Source organism: Oculina patagonica, chromosome 3 (assembly GCF_052425735.1).
Source record: "Oculina patagonica isolate OP01 chromosome 3, crgOcupat, whole genome shotgun sequence".
Classification (NCBI taxonomy): domain Eukaryota; kingdom Metazoa; phylum Cnidaria; class Anthozoa; order Scleractinia; family Oculinidae; genus Oculina; species Oculina patagonica.
In genome coordinates, this window is record NC_135760.1 from 10058969 (window position 1) to 10082034 (window position 23066).

General features: G+C 37.9%; 1 protein-coding gene and 1 long non-coding RNA gene across 3 annotated transcripts; both read left to right on the forward strand.

Moving 5' to 3' along the window:
• Positions 1-368: 368 nt before the first annotated feature.
• On the forward strand, positions 369-5797 carry LOC144646471 (uncharacterized). The gene is made up of 3 exons (XR_013569412.1): positions 369-469; positions 4230-4446; positions 5401-5797. It is a non-coding gene; the product is annotated as an uncharacterized LOC144646471 (long non-coding RNA).
• Positions 5798-8503: 2706 nt separating this feature from the next.
• LOC144646379 (acid-sensing ion channel 3-like) lies at positions 8504-18800 on the forward strand. Of its 2 annotated transcripts, none has more exons than XM_078505935.1 (9): positions 8504-8587; positions 9055-9114; positions 11625-12322; positions 12976-13227; positions 14423-14576; positions 14832-14897; positions 15643-15814; positions 17392-17483; positions 18510-18800. In XM_078505935.1, the coding sequence occupies exons 3-9, from the start codon at positions 11744-11746 to the stop codon at positions 18671-18673; spliced, it is 1479 nt and encodes a 492-aa protein (XP_078362061.1). In that variant the 5' UTR covers positions 8504-8587; positions 9055-9114; positions 11625-11743; the 3' UTR covers positions 18674-18800. The 2 variants fall into 2 exon arrangements, with proteins under 2 accessions (XP_078362061.1, XP_078362062.1); XM_078505936.1 differs by having other exon boundaries at positions 17395-17483.
• The last annotated feature ends 4266 nt before the right edge of the window (positions 18801-23066 follow it).

The following is a 23066-nucleotide window of genomic DNA, read 5'->3' on the forward strand; positions in this document are numbered from 1 at the left end:
TGGCACCCCTGCTTCGTCATCATTACTTCGTAGTGTTTGTTAATTTATTTTAAGAAAATTTTTTGAGCGTTAATTTCGCCTTGTTTTAGCCTTAAATTTGAGTTTTAAAATACAAAAATAACTGCTAGTATTCACTCTCTCTATGGCTGCTTATACTTTTGTTGAAGACTATATGATAAGTGAGAGTTTGAAGTTTTTTTTTAACTCGGCGAAAATTCTATATTTATGGGAAGGTGCAACTAAGCAGGCCCAACTGGCGCCAGTTAGTCTAGATAGCTGAAACCAGCAATTAAACACAATTTTCGTTCTTGACATATGCCAATTTTATATTTGATCGATACGTATACTATCGAGGGCCACGTAAAGCACAGAAAGCCACCGATTGCATTCAGTTCTTCACAGTGAGCTAACCAGTAACGAAGGTTTATCACAGAAGAAGAAAACACCTGAACGAGAAAATCCCACTGCGGTGAGTCATGTTTGTGGCAAGTTTTGCAATATTAACACTGATCTAGTAAGTATGGTTGCTCGCGTTTTTGTGCTCTAAAGCCATGCCAAACGAGTTCATGAGGATAGTTCTCACTCAAAACCGTTCCTGTTCATTTTGCAAATTACAAGGCTCCAAAACATATTATACTCTTGCAAAGGCGACCGCAAATAAAAAAAATATAGCAAAATCGTACATCTACAAAGTCAAAGAAAAATACTGTTCATGCTAGAATTTCTTCTTTTTGGATTCTGTTAGTGAGGAAACCTATGGATGTTTTTAGCCTAATGATTTATTAGGCAAGATATGTCCTGACCGATCCTAAGAAGATCGATCGTTTTTAGCCCTGTTAAGCTTCGAAGAAATCCTTAAAAAAAGTAAAATTCATATGTGATATTTTTATATTTATGTGTTTATTTGAATGGCTGCGGATATTTTACTTGTAAATATAGTAGTCAAGGATGCTAAATTTTATGCACCGTTTTAGCGCACTGTGCCTTTACGCCGACACTCGGATTAATTAGTTCTTTTAGTAAAAAAGGTTAAGCAAGGTTTCGTGTTCAAAGCGATGATTCGCGTCTTCACAAAGTTTCATCAAACGATAAGCAAGGTTTCATGTTCAAAGCGTTGGTTCGCGTCTTTACAAGTATCAATAAAAAGTTAAAATTTGGTGTTCATGGCGTTGGTTTGGGTCTTCACAAATGCAAGTAACAATAAACAGTAGATCAAAGTTTCGTGTTTAAAGCGTGGGTTCGGGTCCTCAAAAAAAGTTAAGCGTGGTTTCAATTAAGTTCAAAGCGTTGTTTCGCGCCTTCACAAGTATGAATAAACAGTTTGGCGTGGTTGTTTTCGTACTTCGAGTAATACCAGGCGTTTTTTATTCAGACTTAGGTGGTCTGAATGAGACACATAGGGGTTATTTTTTTGGACTCTCGTCTTCTTAATCAGTCCGACGGGCACACCGACAGTCAAATTTTCCCTAGGGTACACCTATGAAAATTGACCTGACTAGTGCAAATTTACGCTACCCACTCCCCCAATGAAGCAAAATTGTCATACCGAAAATTTTCCGGTTAGTCACGAGCTTTTCCGCTTAGCTTCGGCCAAAGTTCCTCAGCGCTACCAAGAACAAAAGAACTATTGTTTAATGCTTAATGAGAGAAGTTGAGCCGGAACAATAAACCATTTCTTAATACGAATATACACCAGGACCTCGATCAAACGCCTCCGGTGTTTATTTAAAAATAAGCAGTTTCTACACGGCGTTTATACGAGACCGGCGTTTAAGATTCCGGAGTTTAATCAAGAAAATACGGTATTTTCTTAAAAAAATAACAAAAGCTTAGTAGCCAGGCAACGTATTTCATGATATATGCAAGAAAATCAAGAATCAAGAGAGGCTTGGACTGGGCACCGATCAGGAATTCATTAACTAGTCCTAGGCTTCATGTGTACAAAATCCTTGCATTGATTTGGAGTCATTTTACCCTTCAAAACTGTCGCAAATACAAGTTTAAGAAAAAGCCTGGTTACCAAGCACAGCAGGGAAATGATGAAAAGTATTTTCCATTTTATACGATAACGGAAAGTTTTTTTCTTGAGCACCCATCCTAGATTAAATACTTATATCCCAAGGAAACTGGATACAAAGTTTGGCACTTTTGTCCAGTGTGTCACGATCATTTCGCTAAGCCACTAGACTATATGTTTTCAAAGGTGAACAATTCTTGTTTTTTACTGTAGATTTATAATTAAGCTGAACTTTTTTGTTTTGTTGTGACCCGCCAGTTTTGAAAAACTTTGCCGACAAAACTGATTTGGACACTGAGCTCTGATCATGCACGTGAGTCACACCACGCAGTGACGTCTTCTGTGGTAGCCATTTTGTAAGATGACACTCGCCTCGATTTTTCTTCACCGACTTCCAAATTACAGCAATCAAATGCAACGCCTGTACAAATTCACTAGTTCGATTATTCAAGTTCTCGTCAATGCTCGTCAACTCTGTCGTCTCTCCTTCACGCTTTATTAACGTTCAATAACACTCGAACTTTGAACAGTTGAAGTTCAAAATTGGAACAAACGTTCCGTTAAATGTTACCGCCAATCACAATTGCAGCGGAAATCGACTTAAACCCAGTAAAAGCTCTGTGTGTGATTTTTTTTTCAGCAGACTGCATCAAGATTCATCCTCTCTTGATTGCACATATCATTAGGAAATGTTAACTTCGCTTCAGCTGGTCAATAGTGAGGGTCTGAATTTCCTCTTGGTTCCACTGATAGCTGAGAATTGGTCAAAATTTTAACTGTAAAAATTTTAAATATTCGAGTTAGTTAAATGAAAATTTTCAAACAGAAAATGACATTTTAAGGACGAATTGTAAAACATTTTTTGGCATAACCTAACAGTATGTCTTTTTTAGTAATACAACGTTCGCTTAATGTATATTTATATCTGAATTTATATGTTATGGCATTATGCAGAAAATGTTTTATAAACTAAAAAATGTCGTTTTGTTTTTGAAAACGACATTTGACCATTTTTCAAACCATAAATTGCAATATCAGGAAAGCGTTACGGATGTCGAGTAATATCCAACCGACGAAACATTTTCGCCGAAGGTAATTGTACTCTAACCTTTGAATGAAAAAAGAAATTTGATCAAACTCAAATTATGATTGAATAGCACATAATTGGAGCGGGCTGTTCAACAGGCAATTTCCTTGTGAGAGAGATGTTAAACTTTATTAAAGAAAACATCTTTCGTGAATCTTATTTAGATTCTTAACCTTAATCTTAATCTTATTCTCTTTTCTCTTATTCTTGGTTTTAAAACCAAGTAAATAATCGAGAGTTTTAATTTTAAAACTCAAACTAAGCTAATCCGGTAGATAATATTAAAATCGTTTAATTTGTTGATATCAGCAACATTAGTTCAAATATCAATAAAAGAATTAAGTGGAACCATTGTTGAAGACCTAACACCATTTTATGTTTAATTTCCGATTGCAATAGCAAAGTCATAAATGAAATCTTTTAAGTTGTAATTTAAAGTTGTAACTTACAAAATTACACCTGGATAATGTAAACAAGGCAGAGAAAAGTCAAATTCTAAGCATAAAGAAATGGATATAAACTCAAAAATTAAGTCAGCAAAACACTTTTCACTTGAAGACTTGGCCTTGCTTGGAAAACACTCAGACAATTTAAAGGTTCGTTGACAGAGATATGTCTCCTAGCGCTTTAAAGGGACTATGTCTCGGGGATATCGCATACTTTTGGTCTAAACTGTTCTGAATTAAGTGGTAGGCAACTTTACCCGTGAAAAACATTATCTATGAACATTTTACTCAAAATATAACCTTTATTTGGAGATAGAAATCAAACTTCGGCTATTAATATCGACTTTTTTTAAAGGCGCCTGGAAACAACTTGAAAACGTTGGCTAACGTTTTCAAATTGCAATCGATATCCATTTCCATCCAAACTTTCCGCAGCTAAACGCACTTTAAAACAGTTTTAGTGCTCTACAATAGCAATTGTTAATAAAAATGGGCCGTTTTTAAAGTTTCCTACGACACAAATATAAATTTTGGCTATTCAAATATCTATTAAAATCCGAGACATAGTCCTTCTAATAACGGCCTGAACGTAATCTGAATTAATATCTGACATGTCTGATAGGTGCCAACGCCAATTTATAATTTCTATGTGTGTTTTTGACAGTTTTACTTTATTCAGTTAGATTTTAGAGAGTTCAAAATGGTAGACGCAAAGAAACAAGCTTCTTTTCTCGTTATCTTTGTTTTGTGTACATTGATGGCCAGTGAAGTAGTATTTGGGCACTTCACTCTTGGAAGAGAAGTCAAACTGCCCGTCAGGGAAGGCCCAATAAACTCACTACAGATGAGAAACTTTGAAAGACAGTCCCACCTTAGAAAAAATCAACTGAGGACAGGTAATGTGCAATTAGATATGTTTTTCCCAATTTTACGTAAATTGCCGTAAAAGTTATTGCCAACATGTTTGACTTCAAATTTAAATTGCCAGCCGATCTAGAGAAGTCAGTCTTTTATCTAGAAACTTAAAGATGAATTCCAGTCCGTACTGCGCAATCTCGGCTGCAATGTTTATGTGAGCCCACCACGAGGAAATGTTTACAAGCAAAACTAAAAATTCCGCGACAAACTTACCTTTTTCTTCATTATTAACGCCAGATATCCTTGCAGAACAAATAATAACGAGTAGAAGAACCTTGACGCTATTTCAAACCGACGTTTCAGCTCATCGGAAAATCTGGAACGAAACGAACTGTAATGGCGGACTAAAAAACTTCATGTATGCTGTCACCGAAGTGTAACGTTTCAACGAATTCAAAACAAAAACGAAAACAAACCCCGAGTCTGCGCAGTACGGACTGGAAATCAGCTTTAAGTTATTTTGGATTTTTTTATACGCTTAAAAAATGCTTAAAGTAAAGCATAATGTTCATGTATTTTGTTCAACCTCTTTGTTTCGTCTTTTCAAATTTTCTTTGGAATCGCTAGCCCCATGCAGACACGGGGTTAGCGAGGTTAGAGGGCGTCCAGGTTATAGGTTTTGGGAAGTGCCACATTTCTCGCCTTTCCTTTCCTTTTTCAGGAATAACTTTCATGAACTCGAATATTTCTTAAAAGTAAATCGTTTCCCTCAAAATCGAGTTTCACTCCGATCGAAAATGGCAAGCAAGAGAAAGCGATTGTCTTGAGTTCTTCCCACTTTTCATTCATAAAAATGTGTTGGAGATTTTTGTAAAGTTTAAAAAAATCCTCACTGACTTTACTCATTTTATGTAAAAGCTTTCGCCAGACTCCCTTTGCCGGGAAGATGTTAAGGTCTGTTAACATGTTGACTTTTTGTTTCCCTGTTATAGGTGAACAAACAGCCAGAACATACAAACAAAACGGATATGAATAGTCGTGTCCTAAAAACAGAGATTTCTCAAGCTGTAACAGTATTTATAATTGTTAAACAGACTTATGTGACAACTTGGTAAATGTCGTGCTTGCTCATCAATCAAAAATTAAGCTTTAAAGTATATCGAAATTAATTAGTGTAGTTTAACAAGATGGTTCATCGTCATCATCATTTTATTAGCCACTTCAAAATTACTAATATTAATACAATTTTAACAGTAAGGTTGGCGAGGAGACCGCCAGGAAACCACCAGGCTTATAGATGAGGCCACCTCGGTTACTAAGGGGTCTAAGTAACGGCATTTTCTATTTAATAAATGTATAGAAGGAATGCACAATAAAAGTTACCGCGTGATGCATACATGTAAGTTGTTAGATCACTGTTTTGGGCATTTTCCTATACATTTTTTTCTGTGACTCTATCCCGTAAAATTTGATAATACTCGCACAAGAACTGCGTGACTTATCATCAGCAAAAATTACATCGATGGTTGGCGTTTATTACTTTGTATATCGATAAGGATCATTTACTGTGGTCATGATCAAATAAAACAATAGCTGGGGAAGCAGGGATGGCGCAGTGGTGAGAGCGCTTGCCTCCCACCAGTGTGGCCCGGGTTCGATTTCCAAACTTGGCGTCATATGTGGGTCGAGTTTGTTGTTGGTTCTCGTCCTTGCTCCTAGGATTTTCCTCCGGGTTCTCCGGTTTTCCTCCCTTTACAAAAACCAAAATTTCCAAATTCCTTTTCGATCTGGAATAAGCGGCCCACAAGCTTTCAGCTTAAAAAAAAAAACACAACCGTGTATAAATTAAGGTAGTTCATTTTTAGTTTTTATTATTTTTATAGCGAATAGCGAAAAAAATCTCGCCCTTTTTTTTGTATACATACTTAAATGAAGAATTAGTCAAGCTATCAAAATAAACAATTTTGATTTGCTGCAAGCATGCAGATACATTTGAAAACAAATGTCGACTCCGCGGACTTCCAGACAGATACATAGCTATTCATGATTCATGAAGATTATCATCCAAAGGCCATCTGACCTTTCCGATTTCATCTGAAGATCTACGATTAGGATATATAGAGATTACTCCATGGAAAATGCGCGCGTACGATTTTTATTCACGAGTTGAGTCGTAGTATCATCAGAAAACGAACGAGTGAGCGTAGCGAACGAGTGAGTTTTCTGATACAACTCAACTAGTGAATTAAAATCGTGCAAAGCATTTTTCATGGTGTAATTTGTTTATTTTATAGATACTGAGATCTTTTGTGCCATGATTTATACAAACAAGCGAAAATACACAAAACGGCGTTGAGGCGAAAAGTGATTCAAAACTGAAAATGGTTAAAAGTATTTTAAATTCTAAATTGGCTTAAACACTACAAGTTTAAAGTTTGGATTTCTCAACGTTCTTAACGTCAACTGTCTGCTAACATTGGCAGAGGTCACTAACTGCTGAATCAAGTCGCTGCCCGAGTCATTTCCATCTTGGCAGTGTGCGACTCGCGATCGATTTGTTGACCAGATTTATTGTAATCATATAAATGGCAAAAAGTTTCCCCCATCAATGAATATACCGTTAAACAAATGCCATAGCCTTCTTACCAGTATTCTAGTAAACTTTGAACAAAGGTGGGCTCGTATTCATTGCAATCTTTAAGGTTCTTTAGCTTGAACAGAGGTAAGAATAATTACTGCAACAGCGGAGTTATCTTCGATTTTCTTCGCCTTCCCAAGTCTTCTCGAGTAGTGTTTACGTCTTGTTGAGTTTTGTTAAGAGCGGTTATTGCTTTCTTGACGTGAAATGAAGTGAACTCTTCAATAGAACACAAGTTAGAAGCAAACCTTTCTTCTGTTTAATTTTTCAAAGCCCGCATTTTGTGTGAACGGTCCGTAACCCTTTTTTCATCGTTCGCGTTGCTAATTGGACGAACGATGTTTTTTTTTTTTTTTTTTTCCATTGCGTCAAGCTGAGGTTGCATAGCAACATGACGTATCCTTATTAAGTCATTCTGGCGTTGCTTAGCAAAATGACGCCATTCCATCGCGTCATTCTGGTGCTGGTTTATGATTCCATAATAAGAATCGGGAATTCCTCGTGTTCGTAAACAAAGTGTACCAAAACGGCACTTGATCAACCGACTAGACTTGGCTTTTGCTGCGAAAACAAATAAATTATATTTTAAAACGAACTTTATAATGTGAAAATAAAGTAGGGGCGGCGCGTTTTTGGCGAATTCTCTTTTGCGCCCTGGCGATGCTGATGATTTGCGTTCACTTTGGTCTTGATCAAATTTTTACGCAAATCGGTGCAATTTTTTCACCGTTAAGCCACCCGACGCAAGTCGACGAAGTTTTGCTGTTTACTTCAAGTACTGAATTGCAGCGCGCATTAAAATGGCTTTTTTGACATCTTGCGTGCACTTGTGAGTAAACGCACGAGTCCGTCTGGCCAGGCATCGCACGCCTGTATAATTATACAAGTTGAACTTGCGACTACTTGCACCTCCATTTCATTAGGGCTTTAAAATACCCGGCGCTTTCTCCATGGAGTAGCTGAAGGATGGGGCAAAATGCTACAATTGTGGTTTCCTTTAGAAAATTACTTAAGTCAGCAAATGACGGAAACATTGAGACGAAAAAGAAATGACAATGGCTTACAAAAAAAGGAATTGCAAATAAAAGGATCTCATTAGGAAGTGATTTGCGCAAGGTTCGCTGAATTAAAGTTGGCTAGAACACATTTAAATATTAAAAACATCAGCGTGTCGCAGCACAGAATAATCTTTCTACCGTTTAATTACTTTCAAGAGATCATTAAATAGATAACGTTTCTGTAAAACTGAGCAACAACAATTAATTAAATCTCAATTTTTTTCCGCGAAACAGTCATTAGTAGTTTTAAAAAATTTATGTCACAGATGACACGTAATCATTAAATGCAAAATCACGCGTCACTTTGCTTTTATCCTCATTTAAAAATCATACTTATATCTCCGCGACAACAATGCTAACATTGATGTGCCAAATGAAAACAGAATAAATCTATCAGTTCATTATTCAAGCCAGTTTTTACAAAGTAGAATTTCTGCTGTGGACATTTGTCTGTGTCACCGATTGAGCAAAGGAACTTAAGTGGTGAGTCACTAAAGTTTAAGGACATCTTACAGTGCCCAGTTGTATAAAATTAATTCGAGAAAGACTGTTTTATTTTGATAAGCTGTAAATATTCAATAGAGCATACAATGAAACGATTTCCTATAGTTCAAGATAACAAAACATGAGTAGTTTCTAAACGCTTCCATGCCAGTATAAATGTTTCAAGATAATTCTGATACGGAAATTGAAAAATTTACTGAGTTAGAAAGAAATGATCGTAAATAGCGAAACAAAATTCATTACTGAAATTACGATATTTAACTCTTATATTTCCTACGATATTATTTAATACTCGTCATTTTCGCCGTTTTCGGGTATAGACAGAAAAATGTTCTTCTAGCTGCAACAAATACAGAGTTGTAATTATAATTTATCAGTTACAAACATTCATTGCTACTCATGACAATTTATTATTAAAATAATGGTGTTCCTTTCCCTGCTTGCAGAACACACCACTGAAATTACATTGAGGGTTTCTCCTGACAAAGGCCCGAAATACGATCGAGGTAAACGTTTCATTATCTGAAACTGGGAGCTTTAGGTTTAAATTAAAATTTTATGACAAATATCAGCTTTCGGGAGTGCCAAACATAATTTTCGCGGTTATGCATGTCTTAGAAAATGGCAGACTCCGGTTTCAAAATAAATACACTTATTATTAAAATTAAAATTTTGTTCAAACACTGCATGCCTTCAGGAACATCGGTAATTGCTTGTAGAATTTTTTTCGTTTTATTTCTACAGGTTTTATACAACAGATTTCGTAGCCTTTTTCCTAATTAAAACCATGGCCATTTCTAAGGTTGTTGGAAAATTAATTCATGATGATGTTTAGACCTTAAAATTTCGTCTCACTTCTTGGCATTCTCTTTGTGACCTACAAGTCAGCGATAACGCATAAATAATTAACACCTGCGTGTAATACGTGGATAGGTTTTATAAAATTAAAATGTCGGTTGCATTGCTTGCCCTTAAATCGAGATTAAAACGACTTCATTTGTCGATCTTCTGGTTTTGCCATCAGACAGTCGAGATCAGAATAACACCCAAAGCCCAAACACTCATATTTCTTACGGTGGAGAAAACTCTTCTGCGCAAAGCAGATACAAGTCCACATGGAAACTACAAAGATATATCGTGCGTGATGTAGAGTAAAATGCATTAGCTGACATATACTGTATTCGTGTTATAAATATTAAAAAAAATGATTTTTTTTTAATTGTAAACGTGCGTTGAATCACAAAGCAAAAGATTGCACGCAAGGCGAAAATGATATAAAATGGGTAATATTCATAATTCCCTGAAACTATATCAAGCCTACACCGTTTCAGGACCAGATTAATTCACAATCATTTCGAAGTAGATTTGACATTTTTTCAATCTATTTGATTTTGGTTCAAAAATGGTGGGAAATACAGTGTTTGTATTGTATGTTTGATGGACTCCACGAGTCCTCAGCTCCTACGTTTTATAAATCAACTTTGCAGCTAAGATAGAATGAGTTTGGCACGTATAAATGATCAGCAATAAGTGATTATACTTTTTGGCTCAGTTACGCTGTAATTAGAAAAATTGCTGACTGCAGGTCGATCGTGGTCTTGACAAAAAGGTAATCATATATATTATATCTCAGAAAGGTTTGTTTTGCAGTAAAACCGTTTAAGTAAACAATACACCAGACATTTCAAGTCGAGGTTATTTTTGAAATAGATCACGTGAAAAGGTGTAAAGAAACACCAGAGTAAACTGACATGCAGGGTAAAGACGCAGTTTTTAAGGCATCCTACGCGATTTATTGCGCTAATAGCACGTCTACCCGATATCATCATTTGACTACAACTACCGCAATTTTCTTTTATTATATTTTCACTTTTGAAACCTGCATGACAGTGGGGTTTAAATACCATTGCCCCAAATTGCGTGAGGAAAATCATCGTAACGGTCGTGGTCAAATCAAGTCCAGATAAGTTTTATTAACTTCAAAAATGGCTTTAAATAATATTTTACCATTTAGTCACCTAGACGATGAGGAATTTGCGTTGATGCTGTATGAATTCCAAAATGGCCCTGCTCACTATGATTATGATCGTTTATCCCAATTGCTTTTTAATCCTTTAACTTCCAATCTTAACCGCTATCTCATACGCTCAGAAGATATAGACCCTGGCGCTCATGTTAATATTGAAAATCGCTGTGATTATTACGTTGAAGATAAATTTAATGAAGCGCTACAAAGCCAATTCATAAATGAAAATTATTTCTCCATTTTTCATCTCAACATTAGAAGTCTTCAAAATAAATTAGACGATCTAACAGCCTTGCTAGCCAACCTAGAAGTTAAATTTTCTATCGTTGGAATAACTGAAACTTGGCTACAAAATCCAGCCCATAACGTGGATATCAATGGGTACGATTTTGTTTTTAAAAATCGCTTATTCAAATCAGGCGGTGGTGTTGGACTGTACGTGTCAAATGATCTCAACTTTAAAATCCGCGAAGACATAAGAGTGCCTAATGAGGAGGTGATGGAACCATTGTTTATTGAGATTTCAAGACCTCAAGGGAAAAATATTATTGTGGGCATAATTTACAGACCACCAAACCAAAGTGTCGATATCTTCGTTGACGACTTTAATGAAATTTTAGTTAAAATCTCAAGAGAAAACAAGATATGTTACTTAATGGGCGATTTCAACCTGAACCTGTTGAACCACCAAAATCATGATGCCACTGGCCAATTTCTAGACGGGCTTCAGTCCTGTATGTTCTCGCCGTTAATTACGTTGCCATCCAGAATAACATCTCACAGTGCAACGCTCATCGACAATATCTTTACCAACTACTTTGAACATCATTACCGAACAGCTGGGTTATTGTTGGCTGAAATCTCGGACCATTTACCGATATTTTCCGTTTGTTCCGATGACATTCCCTCTCTCAGGCCTAAAGAAAATGTATTTGTGCGTAATAAGAATGAAGCGAACACTTTGAACTTTCTCCAACATTTTACTTTCAGGGTGCTCACTTGTCATTGAGGAATCACCCCAGAACATGATTTGTGCGTTTCTGATGGCTTTCTGAATCCTAGAGTTTAAGACCAGCTTTAAGTTCATTAAAAGCTTTAAAAAAATTAAAATGGAAATGGACAACTACATGAAAACAAATACGATCCCATCACGAGACAATGAGGAAGAGAGCGATCAGACAACCAATGAAGTTGGGACAAAAAAATTGATCAAGACCTTTGGATCCTACACAACTCTGCATGGCTTCCACTTCCTCTCTGACTCTAACTCAGCTATCCGTCGCATCGTGTGGCTGCTATTAATGATCATCTGCCTGGCTATAATGGCTGTCAATGTCAAGGAAAATTACGCAAAGCTACAGCGACACGATAGCTTGGTGACAAAGGACGTTGAACAATCAAAAAGGCTGCTATTCCCAGCGGTCAGCATTTGTAATCAGAACATGCTACTAAAAACGAAAATACGCGACACGGATGCCCAGTTTTACCTAGACAGTATCGATGACCTCAAGGCCGAGTATATGGGAAATGTTACCACAGAACAGGCGCTGCATCGGGCTAGAGCTTCGTTTGATATAGAGAAGACCGTGAGAGAAGCTGGACATAACCTTTCAACTATGATGAAGCTTTGTATGTGGAGAGGACAAAAATGTGGAGTGGAGAATTTTACCACCTTTGTATCTTTTTACGTAAGTAGACAGTACAGTTAAGGTTTCTGTGTTGCTGTAGTGAAATTATCGAGCACGTGCCAATATAACCTTAACAAAAAAAGTAATTTTTTATACAAGGTATACCCCATGGGAAAGGGTGCGCAATAAAGCAATGTACATGTACCGTTTGTTTAGAAAAGTCAATTGTCCAGCTCTTAGAATGACGTATTACCCACAGCTAGGGGTTGCAGTGCAAACTACAGCGGCATGCGGGTTTATTTTATAGTCACCTGGCGAAAAACGTTTGGTGATTAATTAGAGTGATGTCTTAAAGACGGTAAATAATTTCATTAAAATATATATATATTTAATTTTATTGTTATTGTTTCTTACACCTTTTTCAATTTGTTTAATCCTTGTCTAATCTTGACAATTCCAGCTTAACACTTACACCTTTTAGTAAATGTTTCTTTCTGTGAGACAGAATCTTTACATTCGCTTGACATCAACTAATCAGCAAACACTGGCAAATGCCATGTCTACCGTTAAAAGCTCGCAACAAGCTAAAGAACCATAGACAAGACGGATGAGCATGTCGCATGCGACGGCAAGTATAAGCAAACATCGCCCGCCCAAATCGGCCTTCATCTTTTTATGCTCTGCCCGAAATGTTACATGTTTGCTAATTACAGCGTGGTCTATGCTACACTTTCAACTCTGGCGCTCCAGGACATCCTCTTCTTGACGTCACATCATCCGGGATATCACAGGCGTTGAATCTAATAATAGATGTTCAACCTGAGGAGTATTATGGTCCTTTTAGCTACGAAGGAACTGGACTCAAAGTGTTGCTTCATGAGCAAAAAGAGTGGCCAGAAATGGAAAACCTTGGAGTAGACGTCACACCGGGATACAACACAAATATAAGGATACAAAGAAGTAAGGTAGGGTAAGAAGTAAGTCAGTAGATATGACTTCACGTGGCTGTGATGTGCCAAAAAAACAATGTGCCGTTCTGTTTTTATGACGGAAATTATAGACGGCAAACTGATCCTGACTGCTAAACCGCTGCCTCGTCCCCAGTCGCTCGCGATCGCTGGGGGAAAATGCTAGTTTCAAAATCTTCTCTCACCATCCGCGCTCAATCGGCCTTGGAAAAGCCTGTGGAGGAGGCAGGCTAAATCGGTCAAAAATGAAACAAAGTGGATGAAAAAACCAAAATATATTGAAAAAACTTTGCCCAAATTTTTTCTAATAAATTTTAGTTTTTTATCCACTTTGTTTATTTTTGACCGCTTTAGCCTTCAGGATCAGTTTGCCGTCTACATTTTCCATTTTAGCTAAGTTACTGATGCAGGTCTTCAAGAGATCCGGCACCACTCATCGGTTTGTCGCTGTGACATTGCAGATTTTGGTAATATTTTTTTATGATGTAGCCTAAAAGAAACGGAGCAACAAAATCTTGGTCACAAAGGACACACGTGTCACAAATTAGGGTCCCAAAGGGCTTGGGTGAGATAGAAGTCGGAGCCCAGGAACCTTTTAAATTTTGCCGTGGAGCCTGAAGCCCCAAAGTTGTGCTAATGTTATTTTGCTGTAGCTCGTTCAATTACAAGTTAACCCAGATTCTATTCTCTTTCTTTAAAACTGATTTTCGCTGCAAATTCAGTTAACTTAGCCACACTCCAAAATGCTGGGGCTTCCGGCCTTCAATGGACCTCCATCCCATCCAGAAGGAATAGCATTACAGTTATACTCCGGACCGCTTTAATAGGCCATTTCCGATATATTAATATTCTAACTTGGCTCCGAGGCTTGGGGAATAAAACAAAAGAAATGATTTATTCATCAATCAACGTCGACGTGATATCTTTTGTTTTATTCCCCCAAGCCTCGGAGCCAAGTTAAAATTTTAATATATCAGAAATGGCCTATTTGTGCTACAGTTATTCATGCAAGCTAATTCAAGAGAAGTTGGAGATAGACGGGCAGTCTCTTGAGTCTGATGGCTCCAAAAAGGCGTTAAACCTGTTGAATTGACAAGTGACCTAAAATATTACGGTTAATTATTCTATATTATTTCTAAATTATTTTATATTACGGTGATTTCAGTAACAGTGAGTGAATGCTCTTTTGCAGGTGATCAATCTTGAGCCACCTTACAAACCGCCGTGTGGCACAAGGAAGTTGGTGACCACCAAAACATACTCAACAAGCACATGTTTCCACGAATGTTTCCAAAAGCAATTGATGGACGCTTGCAATTGCCGATTTCTTGGCATGCCTGTTGAAGGTATGAAAAACATTTGCTTTCACTTATCTCATCATGTAATATAATTGTAGTTAATTGTATGTTGAAAGTAATTTTTCTTCCCATTGTTGATGACAACGGTTGATATCCACCCATATTGACTTCCCAATAGTGACTGAAATAGCCAAACACCTGTTCATTAGCACCTCCCTTAGCAACCGAACGAAAGAACGAACGAGCGCGCGAACAAACGAACGAATATCAGTAAAAAAAAAGTTTAATAATTTTGCTTTTCAGGCGAGTTCAATGTTTCAAATTTTTGCAACACGGAGGAGATGAGAAACTGCATTTTGCCCACAACTGGTACGTCATAAAATATGTGGTCTTCCGTGTTTACGGCTTTGCAGCTTTAGTTTATCACTTCGCCGTCATTGTAATATATTTTAGTATAGAGTGGCTTTACTTAAGATCATTGCCCTGCATTGTACATCCTCACTGCGCAGAATTTTACGCGTAATAAGCGCGCGCACGTAAACAAAATAGCGGCCTTTTTTCTATGCGTTTCTCCTAAACGGGTATGGTGACCTAAACATTTTGTCTCATATTTTGGGTGTAAGGTAATCAATCAGTAGGAAATGTTTGGTTGAAAATCTATGTTCAGTTCTTTTTCGGGGCAATGACCTTAACCCGTGAAATAGATAGTGGGATAGTACATGCTACTTCTTCGAATGAGTTCTTATTATTCTGATATAATTAGTAATTCTTTTGTTGTTTTTTTACACTTTGCTTTCTGTTAACCATATACTAAAACTTAGCACTATTACACTCTATCTATCAGTTTTTGTTTCACGGGTTAATGCACCTGTCAATGTTAAGCCCCGGTGGGGGGCAGACCCAGGGGATTTTGACATTTTCATGGAAGCCAGAGTCAAATTCTCCACCCCTGGGCGCCTAGTGAATGTCAAATTACACATATCTCCACTTAAATTTCTAGCCCAGCAGACCATTTTAGATTTAGATTTCTCCCTACCCTGGGAGAGCTTCACAATGTCAATTCCCGTGGGTTGTAATAAAATTGTTATAAATTTGCTTTAATTTTTGGCACTAGACAAACTAAATCCAAGTGAATGTAACTGTCCGGTACAATGTGAGAAGATCAAGTATGGCTTGCAACTCTCCTCTGCGTATTTCCCGTCACCTCATTTCTGGGACACTGTTTACCAGCTGTTGAATGAAAGTGCTAACGAGACCACATCAGATACACTGCAGGGGATAATCAGGTTAGTCCCTCACTTGTTTTGTCCTCCACGCGCGTCGCGTCTCCTCGCGCGAAGTGATTTTTCTCGCGCCCTCGTGTGCGAGAAAAAAGAGAGGGAAAGAAGAAAGAGAGGGGTCACTCATAGTCTAAATTCCTTTACAGAAAACGAGCTACTTTTACTCGTCTGTCAGTTTAAATGAATCCAAAATGTAGAAGAAAAGAAAAATCCTCCGTCTCTGTTTTGTCGAATAGCTCGACGTATACATTTGTGGTGTTTGTGAAAGTAGAATCAAAACTATTCACCATGCATATATAAACACCACTGACATATTTAAAGGGGCTATGTCTCGGCATTTTAGTTAATTCTGTTTTTTTTTTTTCGTTAATTATAAGCTCCTAGTTTGAAATTGGTAGAGCAAAAGTCTACCATTGGCAAAATCTTGGCCTCGCAAGGATGGTTTTTGAGCATTATAATTTGCCACATTTTCATATAAACTTCTGAAAAAAACTTCCATCCACGCCCCTTCTTAGCTTTTATGTGCTTTTTTGAGTTCTTCTACAGCTTTGCTCCGTTATTGTGTAGCGGAATACAGATCCAAAGAGTACCAAGTCGTGCCCAGTCTATGCTGCGAGTGCTAAATGAAATGTGGAACACTTAGAGACCTAATGGTTACTACCACATTTACAAGTTTGGATATAATGAGCAATCCATAAATCGATTAATCAATCGTTCAGCGTATACAGCTATTTCGAGAAACGTTGTCGAAAAAAAAACATCAAAGTGCACGCGACAAGACCGAAAGGTGGTCTGGGTATTCACTGTAATTTTGCATATTGGCCAAGAGGAAATTTACAAGTTTGTATTTTTGCACGTGGAGAATTTGTTTTTCTTCTCAGGAGGCCTATATCTGTAGCTTTACATTTACTGTCGCAAATCTTTGAGTGAGGAAAAATTCTTCTGAACTTCAGAGGGTCTAAACGTACCTTGTTTCTACATGTCTGAAAAGAAAGAAAACCTGAAAATTGCGCTTATTTTGTTGTTATATCTCATTAGTATTCAACACGTGCAGTAGCTCAATACGTCTACCCATACCACCTTTAGGGATTGGCTTGTGCAGTTTTGTGCTTTTTTCCGACAACGTTTCTCGAAATAGCTGTACACCTAATTGAAGAAACGTAAACACTTTGGTCGCATTGTTCACGGTTTATTCCTTTTATACACGGATGCAGAGTTTCAGACTTCCGGTCCAAATTCAAAGGAAAAGTGAGCACTCATTAAGTCAGACCATTGTTAAACATCGCAAAACACAATAGCCTGACTTAATGAGTCTCACTTTTCTTTTGAATTTGGACCGGAAGTCTGAAACTCTGGATCCGTGTATTAGTCAACGATTCTTCAATCAGGTGTATGTCTGTCTGAAGAACAACTTTAATTCTGCATCAGTACTAAAATATCAGCTGACAAATTTGTTTTACAAGAAGTTATGTGAACTACTTGTCCAGGCCAAATTGAACTTAAATTACTTAAATAAAAATTAGCAAACTCCATTAATCATGCATGATCAAGGAATTATACTTACGTTCTTATTTTCTTAATAGAAGACGTTTATTGAAGCTGAACATTTTCTACGAAAGTTTGTCAACGGAGGTAACAAAGGAAAGGCCAGCCTACGATATCCACGACTTTGGATGTAAGTAAAAGAACGCCCTCCTAAACTCAAGATGTCAATTCTCTTTAATCCCTGGTATACATTTCCTTTAATTTTGTTCTGAGAATTTTGACCTACATCACAACGTGCATAAACAGCATTATCACTGCTATGACTGTTTAAAAATTTCTCAATTGTAATACAATACAATACATACTTTATTGACTTTCCCCCTAGAGGCTTTTCAAAGACAATGAAATAAATACAATAATAATTTAAAACTACTTAAAAACTCTAAGATGATATTCATACTTAAAATTAATTAACTAGGATTAAGAATCTATAAAACCTGTCTTCTTGAAAGTGTGTTGTTATTGTAAGGGAAGTTTTACCTTGATCACTCTTGAAGTTAAAATAACTAAGGTTTTCTTTGTTAGTCCTCATTGGCGCGATCTACGATTGAGTGTCGTGAAACCAAAACCAGAGTAATCACTCTGGCCAATCACAATGGACACAGATAATCCAGTGAACCAATCAAAACGATCAAAACTCGATGCAAATACATGTAGGCGGCACAAAGCGCGGGAAAATTAACGTGTGCGAGCGAGACACGATTGGTTTTGACTTCTGATTGGTTGAGAAGGTGGTGCGAGTTTTTTCAACCAATCACTAAGCGTAGTAATGCAAAATCAAAGCAAATGCGAATTACTTTCGATACTCTCAAGTGAAAACCATAAACTAGAATAATGAGACATCATTTTGTATGTTATAAAATAAACGTGAAAAGACAACCCTCGTTCCCAGGATCTTTGCTTACTTCGAGTCTGGAGGCGAGTAGGCTTGGTGTTGATTTTTCTAAGAGCTGGATATAGGCCATTACCGATATTTTAAAATTCTAACTTAGCTCCGAGGCTTCGGGGGAATAAAGCAAAAGAAATGATTTATTCATCAATCGACCTCGACGTGATATCTTTTGTTTTATTACCCCCAAGCCTCGGAGCCATGTTAGAATTTTTAATATATCGGAAATGGCCTATTGCCTGATATTTGGTATTGTTTGCTTTTCAGCGGATATGGGTGGAAGCATGGGATTGTTCCTCGGCTGCAGTGTTTTAACAATGTGCGAGTTCTTAGATCTGATAATAATGGCTTTTGTCGGCTGTTACACAGCAACGAAACGTCCTTCAAAGAAGATCAACCACGAGCCAGTGGCAACTCGTGATTCTGTGTGATACGACTCTACAAATTGAGAAAGATCACAAAGTTCACTTCAGACTATATATATAGCTACTCGCTTCGTTTTAGATCTCTTCTTGATTCTTTATGGATCAGTTTATTAAAAGGATAAACATTCTCACAATTAAACACCCCTCTGTAACAGACCTGGTGACACCTGATTTTCCACCAGGTTTTCAACACAAAATCGACCAGGGCAGTCAAAAATCCACCAGGTTGATTACTTTTTTTCACCAGGGAGGGTGATGATATATTAAATCTAACCAATTATTGATGCAAACTCTGTGAGCCAGTATGCAATAAACTTAGCGGGGTTATCGTGCACAATTTTCCGCACCGATGTCGTCTAAGAGCTTTAGATGACACCGTCGTTTTTTTTTTTTCGCATTGTACGCAAACAACTGAAGTAACATACTCTTTGTATCCTGCTCTTACACGGAGAAAAGTGGCGAAGGAGAAACGGCAAACGGGCCGTTTTGAGATCCCCGTGAGTTCTTTGTATCGAACAGTGAATTACCGCCACTAGATCCGCAATGGGTCAAATTTAGCAAATAATTGTCGCAATGAGCCAACGAGTCGCCCTACTATTGACATGGTTAGTTCACCCTTGGACTAGACTTGCCTACAAGTCGAGCTCAGCAAGCGCAAAGAGAGAAGAGCACACAGAGCGCGGAAACGAGAAACGAGAAGCGAACGACTTTTAAAAAGTCTACCCTTGGTCTTGAAGCAGTCGCCGGGGTTACATTCCTTAAATCCTCTGAAATTCTCGCATGCACGTTTTTGTCCATCAGGGTATCAAACAAGGCACGCAATGCACGCAGAAGCGATGACGAACAGAAGAACAAATTCCGCCAATAAACTTATGATATAAGGTGATGGACTGACATCATCGCCTGAAAATGATTACACTTCCTTTTGATGCATGTTACTTTTCCAGTTCTTAGCAGGACTGCAGGCAGGATTTGAAACGACGGTTCTGAAAGATGCAAACGACGAAACGACGGATCTGAAAGATGCAATCGTGTGAACGCCGAAGATGTAAGCTACTCGGGAACTCTTCCGCTCACTTCGCTCGCGTAATCCTTCTCGCGAGCCTATTCACAGGCTAGCTACTCGGGTTTCAGGAGACATGCCTCCCCGGGAAATTTTGAAAAAAATAGACAGGCTGAAATCACATTTCGTGCGTTTTAAAGGGAGTTTCATATGCAAATAGGCACCTAAAAGTAAACTTAAAAAACCACGATTATTTCTAGACCTTTTCAGTTAAAATCAAAGCGTCTTATTTTTGGAAGGGAAACTGGACGCGCTTCACCAGGCAATCAACCTTACACTCGACGAATTACACCTGCCAAACATTCATTAACGACTAAAAATTCCTAAACTGCGCGTCGAAGGACTTTGAGAAAGTCTAGGTAAGCGTTAATTCAACCAGATATTTGATAGTTTTTCAAAGAAATTGGGAGATTTTTTCGTGGGATTATAATTATTTTCTCGACTCAATCTCAATACAAGTTAAATTACTTTTCCAGAAAGTAAATGGCATAAATATTTATTATCAAAAGAGCCTAGCATCAAGAGACAGAATCAGCACCTCTCCATTCGCGAGTGCACCAAGATATATTCGCGCGTGCCCCAAGGTGAGCCTGCTCGCAGGCTAAAGACAGATCCAGACGCTGCCTAGCACGTGCGCACCTAAATTTAAACTGTGTCATCCGTTTACTTTTAAAGTTGAAAAATGTTCAATATGCCGGCCCTTATTCGTTGATCCATTTTAAGAAGGTCAAGCATAAAAAAATCTAAATAAGAGAGCCGTTTGCTCATACTTTTTGCGGGCCCAAGAGAGGCCCGCAACCCTAATCTTGACAGTGACCAGCGGATTGCGTATTACGCGTACGCGCCACGTTTATAAAGGCTATCTGCAAACCGGAAGTTGAAAATTTTGTTCTTCCACTAAGAACGATCGGAATGCAAAAAATGTGTCAATCACGACAGTTTGTCGTAACACCGGAAGAGAAAAATCTTGTCCCCAAGAGCGATAAGAATGCGAAAAATCAACAGTTTGATTAGATCGAGGCTTCTGTCTTGCAGACATTACGTTTTGCAGACGTTGTTTTATAGGTGTTGATTTTGAGAAGATCTGCTGTGATTGTATCACAGATAAACTACGGCAAAGCGAATGATTCCAACAACGGTTATTCTCGAGAAACCTTTAACAATGACAACAAAGCGAGTTTGCCGATGCCACATCTCAATTCACACCGCGTGCTCGACTACACTTCGCAAAACTGTCAATCAAAAAAACAACTTTGATTGGTTCGCGGCAATAGGAAACGATAAAAAACATTCGTGACTTAAGCGTGACGCGTTACTCGACCTTACTCGGAATAATTTTCTTTTGTCCAGTGATTTAAAAACACTTCCCTTCAGTACCTTCTCTTAACTGCATCGAGGCCCGCACTTTCTAACCTGTGGTTACCACTAGTTACATGTCGAATAAATTATCTCTTTTTTGGATTTAGCGAGCAACGAAAAATATGTGTTAATTAATGACTGCTGTCCCCCAGCCCCGGGCTCCAGCCGTAGGCATAGTTTCATGTAGGTGAAAGCTACACAAAGTTCTATTTAGACAGTACTTACAATTTGAGGCAGCTTAATTAAAATTTACCGTAATACGCCACTTGAACGTATATTTTACATCACATTGTGCCGGCGGGCTGCAAAGTTAAACATGATATTTTATACATCAAGCGCCTCTCAAACTGCTCGAGGCTGCTTAATCGAAGGGAAAAAGCCGCTTAATACTCACCAAGAATTATGTGGGCCAAGCTGATTATCCTCTGCGTAGTTATTCGATAAATCGCTGTAAAAAGCCGGGTCAAAAATACTTTCACACATTTATCTTGGGCCGCGCGCGCTGTTCAAATCGCTCAGCTCTGAATCATTCACAAGCTCGTAATACATACAGTAAAGGAAACATATCTGTTTTGTCTCTTCAGTGACGTGCATGACAGCAGAACAAGTGACGAAAACAATAGTAAAGTAACAATTACTTTTTGCTATATTTACATCGAGTTATAGGCAATTATTAAATTATCTTTTTGCTGCGCGTCGTTTTTTTTTTTTGTTTATTTAAGCCAGCAGAAAGATTTTGGTTGATTTTTCCTGACCAGGTAAACAAAATTCTTCACCGGGGAGAAAAAAATCGACCAGGGATTTTTCAGATAATCACCAGGTACCAGGGAGGTCAAATTTCCACCAGGGAGGGCAAAATAACTCACCAGGTCGGGTTCCACCAGGTCTGTTACAGAGGGGTGTAATTAAAAACAAACTAATAATTTGTCAATCCTTTAATTGATCGTGACTTATTTCCTGAGAGTCGAGTGTTGGAGCTAAACTCAAACAAGTGCATGCTAGATTTAAAAACATGTTTTAAAAAGTTGTATCTTAATAACTCCTAAAAACGAATATAAAGCATGATCAAAATTAACTTAACTGCGCGCTGCATTTGCTAGAGAAACGCATCGGTATCTCGGAGGTCATTGGTTCCAATCCCGTTGTGGAAGACAGAGCGTCAGAGGGCGGTGTTACGGGCATGCACCCTCTCTGCTACAGCCTTGATGCAGAGAGGGACTGGTACTTGTACTCTTCTCCGCTATTGGCCCGCTGTTTTGTGTGTTGTGGAAAATGGCGGGTGACAGCTGATATAAATTCATAATATTATTTAACGCTTTATATAATGAAATCGCTGTAATGCATAAACAAATTTAAAATCTGGTACTATTCTAAGGAACACACAGACAATATCTAGCCCATGGTTTATATTTGATCTTCTCCGTGTCTGTCTTGAAATCGAATCGGTGGAAAACAGACCGTCGAGAAATGTGATGCAGAGGTCGTATCATAGCATGCCAGTCAAAAGGAAATGATAATAAACGCCTGAAATACCTATTGAAAGACACTTTTATTCGAATTATGTATGCAAATTTAAAGAATGATCTTTTGTGAACCTTTACGTTTTATGGTCGTCTGAAGTGACAGCTTACAACGGCGATCGAAAGATCTCGCATGGACGTCCTACTCTTACCGCTCTTGTGGAAGTAGTTTACTGACGTCGAGCAAAACAGCTGATTGCGGGAAAAATATTACCGTTCACTTTAATTATTCCCACTCGAACGCGGTTTAGTATGTTACCTGAAAATAGCCCAAAACATAATATACGTCAGTTTAATGCTAATACAAAGGTAATGGCAAGCAAGCATGCATCGCAAGCGCTTTTGTTGTCACGAGGGAAAAACGAGAGGCAAAATCAAGAAGTGGGACCGTGGAAACAACGACACGAAAAACATTTAAGTAACCTAGAACTACAGTACTTACAACCAATTACTATCA